We start from the raw sequence: 21367 nt of genomic DNA, 5'->3' as shown, positions 1-21367 counted from the left end.
TTTACAGCTTTATTTATCATTTTATAAGCATATTTTACAATGGACCGAAATGCATTAATTACACAGGTTATGGGGTAAAAATCTTTTGACTGAATATTTTTCCTAGGCCAAATGACATCCCCGAGCTATACATGACACTCCAAATTGTGGCTCTTCTGCCCTGAGGTCAATTTCATCCCCGGAAGTCACCTCTTGAGGACGATCTGTAGCTCAGTGCTAGTACCATCACACTGAATGTGAATGATATACACTATGTCTCCACTGACTATTATCACATTAATATGTTTAATCACTGTGACTTGGTTATAAATGAATATGCAAGACTTGAAGGAAACAAATGATCAGAAGATAAATTATATCAGATTATATTCATTTATTTTTTTTTTTTTTTCTTTTGGCAATGCAGTCAAAGCGGTTGTTAGAAAATCAATAGGTGATTAATATATATTATGCGATAGGTGTTTTGGAACAACTTCACATCTTTATCTAAGCATAAAGAACTGTATCTGGTTAAAATACATGTATAAAGCTGCAAAACAGATATAACAAATATTTTTGTAGCTCATAGGATAGAGATAGGATGCTTTGCACTTTTACTTCATCAGGACATTATGGAATGGTGGTCAACTTTCACTGGAGTTTCCCTGAAACAAAAAATATACATATATTAAGTTCATTAATATTCCCTCAAGAAGTATTAATATAAGGATGCATTATTGATATAAACCACAATGATCTAACTTCTTTACTCACACTCCCATGAATCCAGTCTTGTCCTGTATGATCACATTCTCGTCACTCCCCAGCTGACGCGATGTCGGGAAGAGGCTGGGGTAGCAGTAGGTGGGAGATATCTGAGAACAACGAGAAACCACAACAAGGATGTTTCACTCATGGGGCTGTGAGGTTTACCGTCTTACTTAAAGCTGTGTCTTTTCAACATGACTTCTTACCTTCCAGACTGAAGAGGAAAAAGGCAGTGTCTCCTTTAATGAAGTCTCTGCTCTTCAGTCTGGTTCTGGTGATAAAGGGAGATGCTCCCAAGCCTTCACCACGGTAGAAGGAACTGCCATCAGGGTCGGTCACCTTTTCGCCCACTGAACGAGGATTTCCCCACATGTATGTACCTGGAACATGCAGGTGAAGTTGCCGAATTAGTGAAGTTATTGAGAGCAAGAATGACAGCTTGTTACACACAGTTCCATGTCCATCCCTTACCATCATCTGACTTCAAGGTGGGGTCTGTGGTCAACATATGGTGCTGGTTCATTTGCTGTCTGATGTCGGGCTGCTGATCCATCAAGGTCATGGTTACCTGGTGCCACGGACATGGCCAGTTGAGGTTGTGATCATTGGGTCCTGAAGTCAAGTGAAAGAATACACCCATATCCCCTAGCTCATCGTCTAATCCGTTTGGCTGCAATGTTATCTAAGTCAAGTAGAAAGAAAGACAGAGTGCTGTTATTTATCAAGTGCTGCATTCTGGGTAGATTGGGTTCAGTGACATGCAGTCAGAGAAGGCAGGGGAGGCAGAGCCTCCCTTGTCAATCTTGAAAAGAAAAAAAACTTGACTATAAAATATAATAAATGTTGATAGTGGTCAGCTGGTATGTCCTATAAACTCATTTTCTGTTCGAATCCAATATTGTTATTATTATTATTATTATTTTTGTCAATTAGAATAGCAGAATTTCCACATGCTCCGTTCAAATACAGGGAGGAGATGCGCTGTGAGGCAGCGCTGTGCTGTGCCTCCAGGAGAACTGTCTCCTTCCCTCATGAATTCTGCTGGTACCCAATGAAAATATTGTGTCGCTGTCCCTCTGTATATCGCAGTTAAAATGCTTTCAAACACTCTGATTATATGCTCTATCCTTCCATAATCTGCATAACGTATGGAATGTATTTCTGTAATGTGTTTAGGCTCGCAGATTAATCATAAAACCGCAGTGAAAAAGTCACTAGGGGAGGCAAACAGTACCCCTGCCTCATGATAGATGGCACCTGTGAGTCCACAGATTCATGCGCTTATAATCTTCTTCGTTCTTTTTTATACACTTTAATTCACCAGGATCGGTGCATGGATTTCATGTACAAATAAAGGTAAGACCATAAACTTTTTTTATTTTTAGTTTGAAATGGAATGGAATTTTTGAAGGTTTCCTGTTGAGTTCCTGCCAGTCTACCTATGCTGGCTTGATGCAGAGCCCATATAACCAGGCCATTCCTTTTGCTCACTCTCTCTATTCCAGTTTCTCAGGCCACCATATATCTGTAGATCTGGCTCTGAAAGAGTCAGTGCCTCCCCAGCCATGAACCCCACTGCACGTCACTGATTGTGTTATGTCTGAGGCAACAGTGTATAAGAATTTTTAACCCATTTGTAAGGCCCCTATTAAAAAATGAGCTGAACACATCACCAATTTTACAGATGAATATCAGTTTAATTGTAACAAAGAGTGGGACTGAGTTTGAGCTAGCCTTGAAGTATCAGGAGATGCTGCTGAATGAATGAATGAATGAATGAATGAATGAAATCTTTATTTTGAACACGTAGAAATAGATAATATAATATTGATATATTTTTACCAGGGCTGTCAAAATTAACGTGTTAACACAGATTAATCCATCATCGTGATTAATGTGATTAAAAATTTTCAATCAATTAACCCATCTGCAGTGCAGAATGCCTCTGAACGTCTCTGGCAACACATTTGGAGTAGTTTGTCCAAGTAGAGTTACCGTCACACATGAACAAATGGGCAGTTGATCTGGTAGTGACAAGCAGCAGAACCAACCCATAAAGATGGAAGACACTAAACAGCTTGTTGGCCCTCTGGAAGATAATATGAAGATAAAAAAAAAAACAAGACAGAACAGTCTACCAACATAAAGTATTATACACACTCTGTAGGAAGGAGTTTTCTTTTCACCTAAGCACTTCCATCTTAAAATACCACATTAACACAAAGTATACGCTAGTCGGGGATTCTGCTAACACTTCAGCTAATGTGTCGCCCAGCTTGCGACAAACACTTCAAGTACTTATATATTCCCTTCTTTATTGAGTCTGTTTGCACATGCAAAATGAAATGCAATTAATATAATTTAAAAATGAATGATATTTAATCGTGATTAATCTAAATTAATCCTCAGCAACCCTGTGATTAATCTGATTAAAAGTTTTAGTCGTTTGACAGCACTAATCTTTTACATATATATTTTATTTATATTGTAGTGTCTATATATTGTATATATACATATTATATGAATAGTACTGTATAAATAAAAATATACAATACACTCCACTACATATTAGCTAATGTATCTATACGACATTCCATCCCGTCTTAATGTGCTGCTTCAATATTCACCAGTATCATTAGAATTAACATCCACTCTCTTCCCTATACGTCTTCAAAAAAAGTTGATTGAACTTTTTTTTTTTTTTTTTAACTCCTCCAAATCATTCCACAAATGAGACATTATGGCGGACTTTTCTGTTGTTTGATTGATGTAGCTGTGACTGTGTTAATTCACAGTAAAAAATACAAGACATATCACCCCTGATTAACTTCATTAACTGAGAAAGAATACTGATGCAGCGACACACAAGTATAACAGGATTACATCCACTTTGTGTCTCTGCTAATATTGACTCAACTGATGTCACAGATCTCTATGTCCATCTTTATATACAACTTATTGTTACATGTTAAAGTTTTAAAGTGGTGGCCATTGGAGAGAGTGTACAGATGCATTATGTGGGAATCTAAAATCAGTGTATTTGGAGTTTTGAAATGTCTGTATCTATCAGTCTCAATGTTATGGTTTTTTACAATATTCCATAATTACCTGGAAGGAGTAACCTGTGGTTGGAGACAGAAATCGAGGGCTGTTGATCTCTCCTGTATTTTCCAGTATGTTGGTGATGTTGCGGATGGGCCAGATGTGGTGAGGACACTTGGTGGATGACAGGTTGATGTCGTCCAAAGAGAGCCCTCCTGATGATGGCTGTTTCCCTCTTACCCCCTCAAAAATCACACGAGCCTTATTGACCACATTAATATTAACTTGATACAGATTCCAGACGCCTGTTTCACCTCCTGTACAAAGTGAAGAGTGAATACATAATCACCATCAGTAACTGGGGAGTTATTATGTCAAAAATATGGAACTCTCCTATCCTTAAAGCCTGTGTGTGTAGAATATGCACATTTTTCTAACCTATTTCAAGCACTAGGTTAACTCGGAACCTCTAATGTTCTCTTATTTCCATTTTACCTGAGATCGTCTTGAAGTGTTGCAGTTTACCCTTAGGGTTGGTCTCGTCATACTCTCTCACCCAGATATGGAGAGTGTCATCAGCTGCCCCTGTGTTGAACAGGAAGAACTGCAGACACTGGGCTCCAGGTTTGGGGTAAAGCATACGACTCCTCAGAATTGCATGGTCTCCGGGGTTAGCGGATGCAGTGTTGAAGTGCATGAAGTAACTGTTCCCTGATAATGACAAGACAGGACAACAGCATGTGATGTTGGTCTTTAGATATCCACAGTGTGTGTGTGTGTGTGTGTGTGTGTGTGTGTGTGTGTGTGTGTGTGATGGGGGGGGTTCTTTGATTTTTGGTTTAAGTTTTTGTTGTTAGTTGGTTTTTGGAAAACTGGAAAACTGGACATGCTTATACTTGTACTGAGAGGATATATATAGGTATACAGAAAATGTGTCCTAACACAAAAGATTATTTAAAAAAGAAGATATCCACAGTGAAACTTATTTGGTTCTATGCGTACAACTGCAGGTTTTAGGTCGTGCTTTACTTCTTTTATTCATTACCTTCGCCAGGAGGTACTGTGATCACTTTGCTTTGTGTGTCTGTGTGTTTGTTTGTTTGTGTGTTTGTTTGTTTGTTTGTTTGTTTGTTTGTTAGCAAGATAACTCAAAAAGTTATGGATGGATTTTCATGAAATTTTCAGGAAATGTTGATACTGGCACAAGGAAGAAATGATTAAATTTTGGTGATGATCGGGGGTGGGAGGGGCAGATTTGTCTTGGCGGAGGTCTGCGCTCTCCGAGTGCTTTTCTTGTTTTAATTATGCCATTATGTTGTTTTTTTTTTCTTTTTATGTTTAGTCTTATTTTAGTTGTGATAGTGTTCCATAGATGGTAGAGGTTTGTATTATTTGCACTAAGTTTTGTAGTAGTAGTAGTATATCCACTGTTAATACTTGTAGTAGTAGTATTAACAGTTACGGACATTTGTTCTGGTTATTGGTAATTACGCTAACAGCGGCTGATCTACTTTTCGACAATTCTAGTTCTGTTTGCTGTGCATCAATTGCATCTATGTAACACCCACCCCCCCACCCCCTGGCTCTCTCTCTCACTCTTTTTCTCTTCCTTTACCCTCTCTCTTTAATCCCAACTGGTCAAGGCAGACGACCATCCTCCAGGAGTCTGGGTCTGCTCCAGGTTTCTGCTGTTAAAGGGAAGTTTTTCCTTCCACTGTCACCAGTCACAAGTGTTTGCTCCTGGAGGATTCTGTTGGGTTTCTGTAAATTGGCTTGAGAGTCTGGTTTCAACTGGCTCTTTATGTAAAGTGTCATGAGATAAGTTTTGTTATAATTTGGCACTATATAAATAAAGTTTGATTGATTAATTGATTTATATTTAATCATATGTAATCTTTTACTGGCCTCATTTTAGTGGTCTCATTAATGAATGTCCTGAAACCCAGGAAAATAAAACTTGGCTTTTTTACAGTGAATAATTGTCTTATTTGGAAACAGTATAATGCAGCAGTTTTTTCAGATACATTTCTCATTTTATTATTTTGTTTTATGTGCTTTGCAGTGGACAGTGTTTATTTATTTATTTTTATCTAGTAAAGCTGTGAAAATCTTGTCCCGTAACAGATGACAAAATTGCATTGTTGGGTCTCAAGAGGTTTATGCTCCTATTTCTCTGTTTCTTTTGGGGTTTTTTTTTTTGGCCTTTCCCTTAAGTATTATTTTATGGAGCTGTGTCATAATAACAGTTTTCCAACTTGTTTTAGGGCCAAGAAATGTGGTCATACAGGTTGAATGTATTATATGACATGTTATCAAGGTGTTAGAAATGTTAAATCAGTGTTTCCAGTGACCTTCGCGCTGTCCCATGGTGGTGAAATCAGACTCAGGCCCTCCTTCAACTGAATCGCGCCATTCCCACTTTTTGTTTCCAGGACCGTCGATCATCCCACAGATGTTGTCATCGTCAAAGCTACAGCTGTCCACAAAGGTTGTAGACGTGGCTGTGGGGAGGAAATAGCTTTGGATTAATTAATGTGGTATACAGTACAAGGAGCTAAAAGTACCTAATTTAGCTGTAATAATCAGCATATTATTTTTTAATGTGAAATAACCACAAAACTTATGCATTAAGTGACAAATGTGAGGAATTCTTTTGGGATAAGGAGAAGATTCATCGATCTAATGTATCACAAATTAAAACTTTTCTTTTCCCTGCATTGACAGAGTTAAAAAATTATGATGCTAATCATGTGCATTACACTAATTTTGATAAATGAGGACTTTATTAGGTTAAAAAAAATAGAAGTGTATAATAAAAGGATTAAAATATTTTTTATCATCTAAATTAAAGTAGATTCTATTGATATTCACATAATTTTATAACCCTGTCATTGCTTATATATGTTGCCTTTTTTCCCCAAATATTTACATATTTGTTGTATTACTGCTCAAATGTCATTTCATATTTACTTTTGACAAGGAGGTTGTATTGAGGGGTAAAGCAGGGCAGAGTCTGTTCATCTTATTTTAAAGTTTACGACCATTTGTAGAAATAGTCTGAGGTATTTTCCTCCTTATTGATTGCTTATTTAATATGCTGTATCACAGTGCTAAGCAATAAGCAATACTCTGGAAAACTCTCAATATACTTTAATACATGCAGCGGTATGTATGCAGAAATGCTTTATCATGCTGAAAAACACATGATCTAATATACATAATTGGTGTGCAGTATTGTTAGATTGTAGATTTTATTTTAGTAGATGGTATGTGGTGATGGGTTATTAAATTGTTAGGCAGCAGTGGGGGATGGCCACTGGATTCTAGGTCATTTCTCCTTACTGTCTACGTATTATGTAATATATATTTTGTTTTTGTCTATTTTTTCTGGAATTAAGGAATTGAACTTAATTTATTGTTTTATGAAAAACATTTCAAGTTGAGACTCACTACACTTGTAGAGACGGCTGAGTTTGGTAAGGTCACTGGCGCTGAACCCCATATCCTGACCAATCACATCAACATAGTGGGGATTCTTGGGGAGCATGGTGATCTGATTCTCCAGGCCGAAGGCTGTCTTCTCATAGTGCATCACAGACATGTAATCATAGGGAACGCCCAGAGCACTGGATACAGTGTCATTTTCACGATCAAAGTTATACTGGTTATCTGAGAAAGACATCGTAAACATGTTCAGAATATGTAAAAAACACAATGTATTCAGTTACAAGGCACAAAGTTAAGTAAATACAGTTTAATATTTATGTAACCAAGCCAAGACTTACCAGGTTCAATATTCCTCCATATTATGTCAATGTAGTCGTCACGGTCAGATCTGGACTGTTCATGCCAGAAACCAAGAGCATGGAGGAACTCATGCTCAACAGTTGCTATGAGTTCACAACCCCAACCAATAGACAGCTCCTGCTTCCCCACATGCTGGTTACCGACATAAGAATAGCATCTAAAGAGGGAGACAGCGTGATGCACATTGAAATCAAATTCAAAATGACGCCTTTGCCCAATGGTAACCGGGATAGGTTCCAACACCTCTTATATGGATAATTTGGCCTCATCTGTTTCAGATATCATTAATCTAATTTTATTATTGGGTAAATATCATATCCACTGTGCAAAATGGAGAAATAACAAGCCCTCCTTTTCTGGATTTACAAACAAATTTAAAATGTTTGTCTTGTCCCTAAGAAAATTAGAAAAACAAACAAACAATGAAAATAAGCCAGAACATTGCTTGTTATCTATTATTTTATTTGAACCCTTTCATGCGTGAATTATGAGAAACTTAGTTGAGATTTTATTTCCTGACTGTTTTTATTCCTCTTTAGGCATGAAAAAACAAGGCGATTGAATTATTTTTTTTTTTTTTTTTTTTTTTTTTTTTTATGAACCTATTTTTCATGGAATTACAAAAATGTCCACTCAGCTGGACACCATGCATTTAATTTTTGAAGCAAAGAAACATGTATTTAACCCTTTCATGCATACTGGTCACTCCAGTGGACAGTTATTCAACAGCTGTTCTCTGGTATCTTCATGGGTTTTGTTGTTTTAGTTCCATATCAGCCAACAAAGTGGACACATATGCACCATCCCATACACTGCAGTTCATTACTGTAACTTTATGTTCTTGATAAATCTGATCTGCAGTAACATGATTGAGTGGAAATCAATTGCTAGTTGTTATTAGACTGAAATTACAAGTTTTCTTAAACATTTTTTTTTAATATATTATCTCCATGAAGTGAGTAAGAACTAGTATTAGAGTATGATAAAAGATGAGAAAACATGAGATTAGCTGCATTAAAAGTGCTTGTTTCATAGTTTTTACACAGTATATCACTTTCTGATACTTGGTTTTAAATACATGTTTCTTTGCTTCAAAAATTAAATTAAATTAAACACATGGTGTCCAATTCAGTGGACATTTTTTGTAACTGTGAAAAATAGGTTAGTTAAAAAAAAAAAAAAAATCAATCTCATTGTTTTTTTCACGCCTAAAGAGGAATAAAAACAGTCAGGAAAAAAATCTTGACTAAGGTTTTCATAATTCGTGCATCAAAGGGTTAAAACCCATCATCAGAAAGTGATATACTGTGTGAAAACTACGAAATAACATTTTTCATATAGCTAATCTGACGTTCTCTCACATTTTAACATACTCTAATACTAGTTATTACTCACTTCAAAGAAATGATATGCAAAAAAAACCCAACTTTTTGCTTAAGAAAACTTTTACACACTTTTTACACTAAAACATATTACTGCAGATCAGGTTTATCAAGAACAGCAAAGTTACAGTAATGTTGTTAATTGCAGTGTATGGGATGATGCAGAAGTGTCCACTGTGTTGGATGATATGAAACTAAAACAACAAAACCCATGAATTTAACAAGAGAAGAGTAGCTGTCCACTGTAGTGACCGGTATGCATGAAAGGGTTAAAAAGTCTTCTCTGTTGCATCTCTGCTCCTATACGTTAATTTAAAATGCCTAATGATTTGCACTGTATTGTATTTGAATGTATTTTTGCTCTTGCCCTACATATCCCCATGATTTTTATACTTTATTTTATTTATGTTCATTTATATTACTGTATTATTATCCTCGTTGAGAGTTTGTAATTTTCTCAAGTTCATATAGAAGATAAAGAAGATGGATGAATATAGTGTTGTTTTAGACTGAAGAAAGTAATGTATGCAATTCAGGTATTTGTCAGACAAGCACATAGAACTGGAATTAAATAATGGCGCGTTTCCACTACGTTGCACCAGCTCGACTCGACTTGACTTGACTCAGCCTTTTTGCGTTTCCATTACGTAGAAGAACCTGGAATCTGGTACTAGGTTTTTGGAATCTGGTCAACTGAAGTTCCAGAGAGATACTAAAATGTGATGTGGAAACACTGCAGACCAGTGATTGGTCAGAGAGTTGTCTTTGCGTCATTGCGTCCTCAATGTGCAACATGCCATTTAAAAAAAAAAAAAACAGATTCGAAAGTTTACAGTAAATATACCAGTAGGCTAAACCATGATGACAGCCCACAAAACAACACCATGGTTAGTCGAGGAGGTTCAGACATTTCTGTCCTTGGTGGCCGATGAAAAAATTCAGTTTGAGCTTGACGGGACAACACACAACGAGCGAGTTTATCAGCAACTCTCTGAGCAGACGTCACAGAAGTCATGTGCAACATTGCTATGACGACCAGGTACTCTAAAGTCAGTAGTATCCTGTAACGGAAACGGTCTCCAGGAACAGTGCATGGTACCTGAGTTGAGGCGAATCGAGTCGAGCCGGTACCACATAGTAGAAATGTGGCATAAATGTCACTTATTTGGCCAACCACAAATATGTATTTCTCAGTCTCTGTATTCAGATACAATTGCATTAATTTTAATTAATGTAATTTTAGTGCAATAGTTTTTTTGCATTAAATTTCTGATGTTTTATCCGAGGTTTCAACACGTCAGATGTTTCCAATTATTTGTGTTGCTTTTTCTTGTGGGGTCAGGGGTCACAATAAATAGTGATTTTAACCTTTAGGAACCATTCAGTTCAGTGTTTTTTACATATATTTCCTGTATTTTTTGTTGTACCTGAAGAAAAGTGAATGAGAAATAAATATGTGTGCTCATTTCAACCCAGCAAAAACAACAAAACTAAATGCAGTCTTAAACTTTTGCACAGTATTGTATACTATACTGAACCAACATTGTTACTTGTCAGGAAACATGTAGTGACATTAGTTCACAGGTGTCAAACATGAGGCCCGGGGGCCAAATCCAGCCCGCCAAAGGGTCCAGTCCAGCCCCTGGGATGAATTTGTGAAATGCAAAAATTACACTAAGATATTAACAATCCTTTTAGTTCAGGTTCCACATTCAGACCAATTCAATCTACAGTGGGCAGGACCAGTCAAATACGATCATAAAAACATATAAATAATGACAACTCCAAATTTTTCTCTTTGTAAATGTAAATATTTTCATGTATTTACACTAAAACAAAGTATCATTTTGCAAAAAATGTGAATAACCTGAACAATATGAACCTGAAATGTCTTAAGAGAAGTAAGTACAATTCTAACAATATTCTGCCTGTTAAATGTTTTGTGTATTTGTAGATCCACTGTGATCTGTAAGTTATAATGTACATGTGGGAATGATAAACTGAGGCAGAATAATGTTAAAATTACACTTATTTTTTCAGTTAGTTCATGTTATTCACATTGTTTGAAAGGATAGTTTGTAGATGTAAACCTGTTCATAATGTAAATTTACTTTTTTCGCTCTAAAACATAGAGAAAAGTTTGGAGTCGACATTATTTATATATTATTATGTTATATTGTTATATATGTTATATTATTTTTCTGATCCAGCCCACTTCAGATCAAATTTAGCTGAATGTGGCCCCTGAACTATAATGAATTCGACACCCCTGCATTAGTTACTGTGAGCCACCTGGTGGATGAATTGTGAATACACAGTCTTCTTTCAGCTGTTTTGATGCTGAAAACTCAACATTTGTAACATTGTTCTGATGTTCATTCAGTGTTTTTGCTAAAATGTATGACATGTGATCCATGTTGTTCCATCTCAGCAGTACGAATGTGATTCGACTTGTTCCACTGTACGGTGTGTATTACAACACAACCCTGACTGTAACTGAACACTGACCCGTCGTCATTGAAGACAGAAATGTAGTTCTCTTCTCCTTCCCATGGTGCGAAGTCGATGCAGGTCCTGAGTCTGAATTCATCAAATGTTTTCAGGATCACTCCCTTTGCATTTACATCTATAAATTTTCCCACACAAACAAAGCATAAAACAATGTAAAAGGAGGTACAAAGACATAATTTTTAAGAGGTACAGGGATGAGGGAGGTATTGGGTATCACTGGGTGTTATAAAGATATACAAGTATATGCATGTATATGAATATATATCTGTGTATGTATGTGTATGTACATACATATGTGCTATTTCATTATGTGTTCATGTAAATTATATTATATTTGTTTGTAATAATATAAAGTCAGAAACAAAATTATTTAACAGTAAATATCAGACATTAGAGTATAGATACGTTTTAGACTAGGAAGCTTATTACTGTTATTGATTATTGAAGGAGAAGAGGTGGGAGTTGATAAGTTATCCTTCTTCTCACTCCCTTTCAAATATGTGTTACATGTCTTATGTTTAAACATTTTGTTTGTTTATTTATTGTTCTTCTTTTTTGACATTCATATTCAAAATAAATACATCAGTCAATCAATTGAGAAAAAAAAGGTAGGTAGATAGGCAGGATAATACTGTTTATTATAATATTATAATACTATTTATTATGTTGATAGGTAGGATAATACTGTTTAAATGTGAGAGTGTCTCACCCAGGCTGTCGTCCAGGTAGAAGGGAACGGTTGTAGGCCAGCGATACTCATCTCCTATGATGGTGTTTCTCAACACCTGAAAGTATGGCATAAAAACACTGCATTCACAATTTTCAAACACATGCTTGTGGCTTACAAAAGGCAAAGAAAATTGGCTGTTTAGAGTCTCTGGTGCAACTTACACCCTCTTTAATGTCTCCCTCGATAAGGTGCTTTCCAGCCTCTGAGATGGACACAAAACACACAAAAGTTCTATATTACAAATATTACACATACGGTCTTAGGACGGTCTTATGAAATGTATTAAATACAAAATACTGGTATAAGAAATGTATTTAATTAAAACACTTAGCAGGAAGACCTGGGAGTGGAAATCTCAGAAAACCAATGGTCAAAAGCTCAGGACTGGGTACACTCTTCTTCGGTGTGTGCCAGACATGGACTTTTGCAGTTCAAAGTTTTATACCGGCTTCATCTATCAAAACTGAAACTCTCCAAAATGTTCCCTGCTGTGAACTCATCTTGTGACCGTTGTGGTCAGACTCCAGCTTCTTTAGTACACATGTTTTGGTCCCGCCCAAACATCACTGCATACTGGGTTAAGATATTCCTGGTATTATCTGAGATTATCAAGAAACCCCTAACACCAGAGTCAATCCTTGCCATATTTGGGGTTGGATCTGCAGCACAGGAGCTGGCTCTCCTAAGGTACCATAAGAACTTAACATGCTCTGTGACACTGTTGGCAAGAGGTTAATTTTGCTCAACTGGAAACTCAAAAAACCTCCAGCTCGTCTAGGTTTATTATGTTATGGGGCACTTGCAGTTAGAAAAAATACGATACTCCCTAAAGGACAAAGTAGGCATATTTTATTCAACATGGCAACAATTCATTGACAATTATATATACATATAATATTTGACATCCTCTGTGTGTATGTGTGTAATTTTATTTTTATTTTTTTGGTCCTTTTGTTATGCTGTTTTATCTGGTTTTGTTTGGTTTGGTGCGTATGTATGTGTGCATATTCATTTATTCACTCATCTTCCATTTCCTCTTTGGGGAACTTATAGTATATATGTATGCATCTAATTGTACCTTGTTTGAAATGTACTTGTATTTGAAAACCCCCAATTAAAATAAGTAAAAAAAAGAAAGAAAGAAAGAAAGAAAGAAAGAAAGAAAGAAAGAAAGAAAGAAAGAAATGTATTTAATTAAAATCCAAGCGCTCAGTGTGTATTTTTATAGTTTTGTATCTGCCTCTTATGCTTAGCCTGGTCGTTATTGTAAATGAGAACTGGTCCTCAGTTGACTGACCTGGTTAAATAAAGGTTATAAAAATATACATATATTGTTAAATTGACAAATCAAAGATGGAATTAGCAACTCAATAATGGCTCGTGGTTAATTTACTTTAACTGAGTGGCGTCATACTCATCAGCATTCAGAATAAATCACTTTTAGAAGATTAAGAGGAATAAAGCAATGAGTAGATGAAGACATTTGTGGCAAAAATGCGGTTACAGTCTATTTAGAGTTTAGGTTGACAGTGAAATACCAACAACATACATTAATAGGAAAGAGTGATGTATCTGCCATAGGAGAAAATATTCAATAAAAAGTAGAAAATAGAGGCATGTTAAAGGAGGTTCATAATCCATTTGTTCTCAGAACCTGTTATGGATTAACAATAGTTGTGGTAAAAATAGTGATAATACTAAAAATGCTAATAATAACTACATGCTTGAGGCAGGAGAATGATTTAATTTTACAGTGCAGTAACAACACAAAGCAATACAACACCATCATATATAAAGACTATACAAGTGGGTTCTTATAATTTGAGAATGATCGGTTCTCATTGGACTGTTCAGAGTTGGCAGTAAGTACACACACCTATCCATGAGGAGAAAATACAACTGCATTTTTCAAATATTTGACCAAATCTCATTGAAGACCCCACATGTCCCATGATTCATTGGTGTTCAATTAAAGACTGTATCCCACTACAGTTCAAACCTGGTTATATATGATGTCTTATTGCACAAACCTTTATTGATCTGAAGGATGTTCCTGTTACGGCCCTTATCAACATGGAGAACTGCACAAAAAAATGGAGAAAAAGCTCCTCAGAAACATATTATAAGACATGATCATTTCTAATGTAAGTTTATATAAGTTTGATTTAGTTTTAGCTGAGGTAAAGTGTCTGATGTTTGGCCACAGGTAACAAGAAAAACACATTTAACTTAAATTTAACTCACCTGTTTCTCCTATCGGCTTCGCCATCGTCTAAATAAAAGCAAATCAACACTGGAGTAAGAAAAGAAGAACTACAGAAGAGAAAATTTTTTGGACAGACATGCTGGAAAACACCATACTATTAAAGGAACACATCACTTTCACACAGGATACGCCACATCAATGTCAATGTTAACGGTACACACTTACCAAACCCAGGCCAAAGAGCAGAATAATCCACCGTCGTGTCATGGCTGCAGCCACAGACTCACACTGGATCAGGTGAATCTGTGTTTGACACTTTTTTTAAATTCAGGTTGGGGGAGATTACACCACAGTCAAACTAATTATTATAGGAAAATTTTGAAAAAGATAAAGGGGGCACATACAGACAGAGATGTGTCTGCAGAGTGCACTCATCATCTCCTCTTTCTATGTATTACTAGTGTTCAAAAAAGGAAAAAAACAGGATGGAAGTGTTACTGTGTTACTTCCTGTGCTTGCACGATATAGTTTATCAACTCTCTCATGTCAGATAGAGATAGACATCTATGGTACATTAGTAAAACACAAGTCCTTATATAGTGTGAACGAATGAACTGTGGCTGAGAACAGACCTGACACCTCTCAGTACTTTTCCACTCAGTATGGTGACACATGATGGTAATAAACATAAACATAATAAACATTTTCTGCAAAGAAAAAACTTGTGGAAGCCACCTTTCTGCCTGTGATTGATTATGATGATCTGCTTTACAGACACGCAGCTACCTCCACTTTAAGGAGCCTCCATTCAGTATATCATGCTTCTTTATATTTAATTTCTAATGCAAAATCTCTCACTCACCACTGCACTCTATGACTTATGAGGGTGGCTGTGGCTCAGTTGGTAGAGCGGGTCATCCAATGACCAAAAGGTTGGCGGTTTGAATCCTGGCTCTGACTGTCCACATGTCTAAGTGTCCTTGGGCAAGGCACTGAACTGCTCCCAGTAGGGCATGGCAGCGGCCGCCCGCTGGTGTATGAGTGTGTGTGTGTGAATGGGTGAATGTAAGGAACTGTAAAGCGCTTTGGGCTCCATGAAGGTGTAGAAAATGTGCTATATAAGTTCAGTCCATTTACCATGACTTAGTGGGCTGGACATCATTAACCATTCATAGACAAAAACACCGGTTTATGTTCATCTATAAAGCTCTGCTGGGTAAACTCCCAAAATACCTCAGTAATCTTCTTTTTGATAGCTCTAGTAGCTTTCATCTATGTTTCTCCAAGTGGTTGCTTTTGACTGTTCCCTGAGTTCTGACAGACTTTGGAAAACCAACATTTTCCTACCATGCACCATGGTTGTGGAATAATCTTCAAAAAACTGTAAAACTATATATATTCATTTTTGTTAATGATATTAAAAGTATCATGGAGAATGTAGTGAAAGAGGAATGTCACTGTTTGTCTTGATGCCATTATGGCTGAATAGTTGTTATTGTGTTTTATTTCCTCCGCCAGGAGGTACTGTGATCGCTTTGCTTTGTGTGCATGTTTGTTTGTTTGTTAGCAAGATAACTCAAAAAGTTACGGACGGATTTCCATGAAATTTTCAGGAAATGTTGATACTGGCACAAGGAAGAAATGATTAAATTTTGGTGGTGATCGGGGGTGGGGGGCACGGGGGGGCCCCACTGATCGGCCCTGGCGGAGGTCTGCGCTCTCCGAGTGCTTTTCTAGAAAAGACAGTGCAGACCTCTGCCAGGGCCGATCAGTGGGGCCCCCCCGTGCCCCCCACCCCCGATCACCACCAAAATTTAATCATTTCTTCCTTCAACATTCCTTCAACATTTCCTGAAAATTTCATGAAAATCCGTCCATAACTTTTTGAGTTATCTTGCTAACAAACAAACAAACAAACAAACAAACTAACTAACTAACTAACTAACTAACTAACTAACTAACTAACTAACTAACTAACTAACTAACTAACATGGGGGGGCTAGATCTGTCTTGGCGGAGGTCTGTGCTCTCCGAGTGCTTTTCTCTTGCTAATCTCTTTATAAAAAAAATTGGGGAAAATGGCTGACATTCAGGGACAAATGTGTCTATTTAGGGACCTAAACATATTCTGACACAAACACAGGCTGTTCTTTTCATTTGCTTGTTTTCTGTTCTTTTGTTTCTTTTCTTACTCCTCAACCTGAGCGGATTGTATTGTATTATACCGATACTGATAAAAATGAGAAATAGATAAAAATTGTGACCAAAAAAAATAAAGTTTTTCCACCACTGATAGAGTTCTCCATCACTACAAACCCAGCCTCTCCCTGATTCTTTGACCTATTTTCCTCAAAGTTGGTGTTCAATGTCAAAAAACTTTTGATATTTCACAGTGTTACAAAGTGTCAATGGGCTTTTTTTTCAGGCATGCATCTCTAAGCATTGTAAATTGTTGGCTAGTTGGTTTGTGTATAATGCATAGAGCTGACTCAACCAGAGAGAGAGGCAGTATCTGAACAACCTTTTCCTCTTAGTAGTTCTTCTCCGTTCAACTGGACTGGTTTAGCTCTTAGTGTTAAACCAGTCCAGTCAAACCGAGAAGAACTACCAAGAAGAATGATGACCAGGGCAAATGAGAACCTACACAGACAATAAATTAATAATACATTTTGTTTATAAGCTCCTTTCAGGACACCCAAGGACACTGTAAAGCAGAGGATAAAACAGACAAAGCATAAAATACAAAGAAGTAAACAAATAGACAAAAGAAACATTGCAATACATAGAAATGAGAATGCAAAATGGAGGGTAAAACTTATGGTGTTTCATTAATCACTTTTCATTATCTATAATTGTGAATTATACACAGATATCTGAACAACATTGGAATAATGCTAGGAGATCTAATATCTAATGTGCTGTTTACACAACCTGTATCAAATTATGAATTCTGTCATATTGAGAGCGTAAAATCAGTGTCTATGTAAATCAGTGTGTACATAAACTAGTGCTTGTTTCAGACTAACAGCTGGTTTCACAGCAAACATAACTGTTTGTAAATGAATTGTGACTGACCAATAAAGCCTTCTACTAAAGCACTATCAGTCTATCTAAAATTTGTCTAAAATTTCATATCCATCCACTCTTTGACAGTTGACTCATCTGATTTTGTGATATTTTTCTGTGGGTGCAGGAGCTCTAACAAGATACCGCAGAGTGATATGTGAGCCAACTAATCTCATATAAACCTGCATGATACAGAGACCACATTTGTGATGTTTACGTCTGATACTCTCCATGGTACTCACAACAGGGAAATCAGATGTATTAGTTAAGTGTCAATAGGTTATTTCAGAACACGCAGCAAAGAATCAAACATTAATGGTGTTGTTTTGAACAAACAAAAGCAGTTTGGTTTGTGGAGTGTTGATGGAAATTAATTGTGATGTTTAATCTCAGTTATGATGGTTCAGAGAATGGGATTTATTGTGAATATATGGAGAAACATCTTCATAAATATATTTATTTATCTGAACATGTTATTGTATTTAACCTGTCTATGCTCTAGTAACAGATGTCAGATGGTTGGTTGCATATTGGAATATCTCAACTAGGGCTGTCAAAATAAAAAAAAAATAAAAAAAAAAGTTTTATGAAACACATAATTACTTTGTAGCATATTATAATTCAGGTGGTCTGAGGAGACATGAGACTTCTGCATCTACTATATATTATATTAATGCCTCTTAAAATTATGGTTAGCTAAATGACAGATGAGAAAGATTAGAAAAAATGACTGTCATATCTGCTGCTGTTTTGTTCCATTATGCCTCTCTTCACCTTCCATCATCATTGCTGTATTTGCACTAATTTATAATTGCACTGATTTATATCTTTTATATTCTATTATAGCTTATTGTAGTGACTATTTGTCATCAAATTTAAATCAACTTAAAAGTGAGTGAATTTAAGACTTTAACATAAAATAACCACTAGATGCACCATAAGTTTGTGGTTTACGCAGTCAAAACACAATGTCCATACTTTAGATGTACTTCAGGTGTTTTATTCTCAGGTTTTGGAGGCAAACAACAATTAAGGCGTATTTGCTGCCTCTACTGCTCATCCTGTCATGCTGACTGACTGACTGACTGACTGACTGGTAAAAAACCATAGGCCCACCCAGGTGCATGATGGTCTCCCTTGGTGCTGCCTATTTATGCCCAGGTACACACGGTCTAAACCAATGAGAAAAACAAAACAAAAGGTCCTAAATGCTGAAAAATGAAAGTAGTAACCATGAAAGTCAAAAAATATATTCTAATATTAAACACAGAAAAGCAAACGATCAAAAATAAACAATTAACTAAAAATACTAAATTCGTAAACAAAAAAGTAAATTAACTTTGAACAAAAAACTAAATAGACAAATAGCTCCTACACTTATGATATATATAACTTCATTTTTTTCTTACTCTATTTTACCACACATTTTCTTAATTGCATGACTTTTAATAGCAAGGTGAGAGAGAAACAGCATCTCAAATTTCCTGTGCATCTAGTGAATTGACAATAAAAAAAAAAATCTTTGAATTACTGAATCTTGATTGAATTTCTCAGCGAATGGGTATCAAACTGTTTCTAGTTCAGGGGTCACATACAGCCTAGTTTGATCTCAAACAGGTAGGACCTGTAAAATAATAGTATAATAGCCTATAAATAATAACTCCAAATATTGTTCTATGTTTTAATGTGATGTATTGTAAGTAACAATATTATAGCTTATCATTTGCACATTACAACTTACAGATTGCAATGAATCTACAAAGGCTCAAAACATTTAGTAGCAGGCATAATTTTATTAAGCTTCCACTGATTTTTCTTAATAAACTTACTATATGTACTATGCAGTGGTGTAGTCCACGGCATATGGTGGTACACGGAGTATACCCACTTATTTTTTTGTCAGCATTGGATATACCCACTTATAAATCCCCCTGATGCGCACCATATCTGGGCCAAATTGCCCATGCTTTCCCTTAAGATGGTGAAGCCATGACCCACCCTACTCTGCCCCTAATTGGCTAGTACTTGGTACCTTCACTGATTAGATTGGTTAACTTTACACATGAGGACTAATGAGCCAATCAGAGGCAGAGTAGGGTGGGTCATGCCGAGGAAAATATTGCTAATTTTTTTTTCCTTTTTTTTTTCTCCAAGAATTTGCTTATTATCCATTGATATAACATACAAAAAATAGAATATAATAAGAATATAGAAAACATCAGATGTTCCAAGCCATAATAAAAAAAATATTGCTAACTTAGTGCCAGAGCCAGGGCTCTGCTTGGCGCCGGCCACCTCTGGAACCTGCCAGTGCCACCCCAGTTGATTGACAGGTCACTGAACGTCTTGTTGAAAGATGCACGATTATTGGAAATGCGAACAAGAAAGGCAGAATAAACGTCTTTCAAATGAGTGACACATATAGAGAGAACCTACTTTCATGGAATCCATAATTCTGAGGTAAGTTTTAAGGTGGTTTAAACTACTGGCCCTATGACTGCACATTTAACCCTTTCATGCATACTGGTCACTCCAGTGGACAGCTATTCTACAGCTGTTCTCTTGTATATCCATGGGTTTTGTTGCTTTAGTTCCATATCAGCCAACATAGTGGACTCTTTTGCATCATCCCACACACTGCAATTCATACCACTTCTGTAACTTTGCTGTTCTTGACAAACCTGATCTGCACTAACATGTTTGAGTGTAAATCCATTGCTAATTGTTATTAGGCTGTAAGTAACAGTTTTCTTATTTAAAAAAAAAAAAAAAAAAGTTTTGTTCTATATTATCTCCATGAAGTGCGTAATAACTAGTATTAGAGAATGTTAAAATATGAGAAAACATTAGATTAGCTGAATGAAATATGTTTTTATTTCATAGTATACACACAGTATATCACTTTTGATAAAGAATTAAAAACATGCACATCATTCACCACATTTAAAAGGATGCTTAAAACTAAGGCATTCAATAAATATAAAATATTAGGATAAAGTAAGCCAATTATCAGTATAAATCTAAGATTTTGCTTAGATTATATTATTTGTTTTATTATATAATTTTTTAAAATGGTGCCATCTTGTTATCGTGTTTTGTTTCTGCAGCATTCCTTCTTGTAAATAGGCATAAATAAGCTGTTGTTTCGGCCTACACCTTTTCACCCATGTTTAATATAGAAATCCAAACTGTATGTATGTATATGGACGAATGAATTACAATTACTACTACTACTACTACTACTACAACTACTACTACTACTTTCTGATGATGGTTTCTTTGCTTCGAAAATTTAAAGCATGGCGTCCAGCTGAGTGGACATTTTTGTAACTCTTTGAAATTGAAATCGCATTGTTTTTTTTCATGCCTAAAGAGGAATAAAAACATTCAAGACAAAAATCTCAACTAAGGTTCTGATAATTCATGCATGAAAGGGTTAAAGAAGAGATTTTTTTGCCAGTAGTAAAACTGTGTGAGTAGGCTAACATTATCCTATGTTTGCCTCATGTTGAATACATTTGACATTCACGCAGCTGCTTGTGTGACCAGTAATACCTACAAACTGCTCCTGATCAAGTCATGATACTTTTATAATAGTGAGCAAATACTACTGATGGAGTTTTGGGTGAACTAAACAGAGTAGTCTTATATGTCACTGTTTATAAAACGGCGTTTTTCTGGACTACCTTAAAAAAAAAAAAAAGAGAGAGAGAGAGAGTATACCCACTTCTCCATGGACCACTACACCGCTGGTACTATGACTGTACTTATACTGTTATGCATCAATAATCCGCTCGTCGTCGCTGTTGCAACACATATAGATGGAACTACTATAAATACCTACCGCAGAAGAAGAAGAGGAAGTCACGTGATGGT

The 21367-nt window shown here is 36.1% G+C and overlaps 1 protein-coding gene across 1 annotated transcript; it reads right to left on the bottom strand.

The window, feature by feature from the left end:
* Nucleotides 1-367: 367 nt before the first annotated feature.
* Nucleotides 368-14864, bottom strand: LOC115417406 (meprin A subunit beta-like). The gene is made up of 15 exons (XM_030131308.1): nt 14651-14864; nt 14464-14491; nt 14250-14300; nt 12381-12421; nt 12199-12274; nt 11487-11604; nt 7575-7753; nt 7240-7458; nt 6141-6290; nt 4285-4500; nt 3856-4106; nt 1219-1429; nt 954-1127; nt 754-854; nt 368-644 (listed from the first exon to the last, which is right to left on the bottom strand). Exons 1-14 carry the CDS (start codon nt 14690-14692, stop codon nt 796-798), a joined length of 1815 nt encoding a protein of 604 aa, XP_029987168.1. The 5' UTR covers nt 14693-14864; the 3' UTR covers nt 368-644; nt 754-795.
* Nucleotides 14865-21367: the final 6503 nt, after the last annotated feature.

Source organism: Sphaeramia orbicularis, chromosome 4 (assembly GCF_902148855.1).
Source record: "Sphaeramia orbicularis chromosome 4, fSphaOr1.1, whole genome shotgun sequence".
Classification (NCBI taxonomy): Eukaryota; Metazoa; Chordata; class Actinopteri; order Kurtiformes; family Apogonidae; genus Sphaeramia; species Sphaeramia orbicularis.
This window is presented reverse-complemented; position numbering and strand designations above follow the sequence as displayed.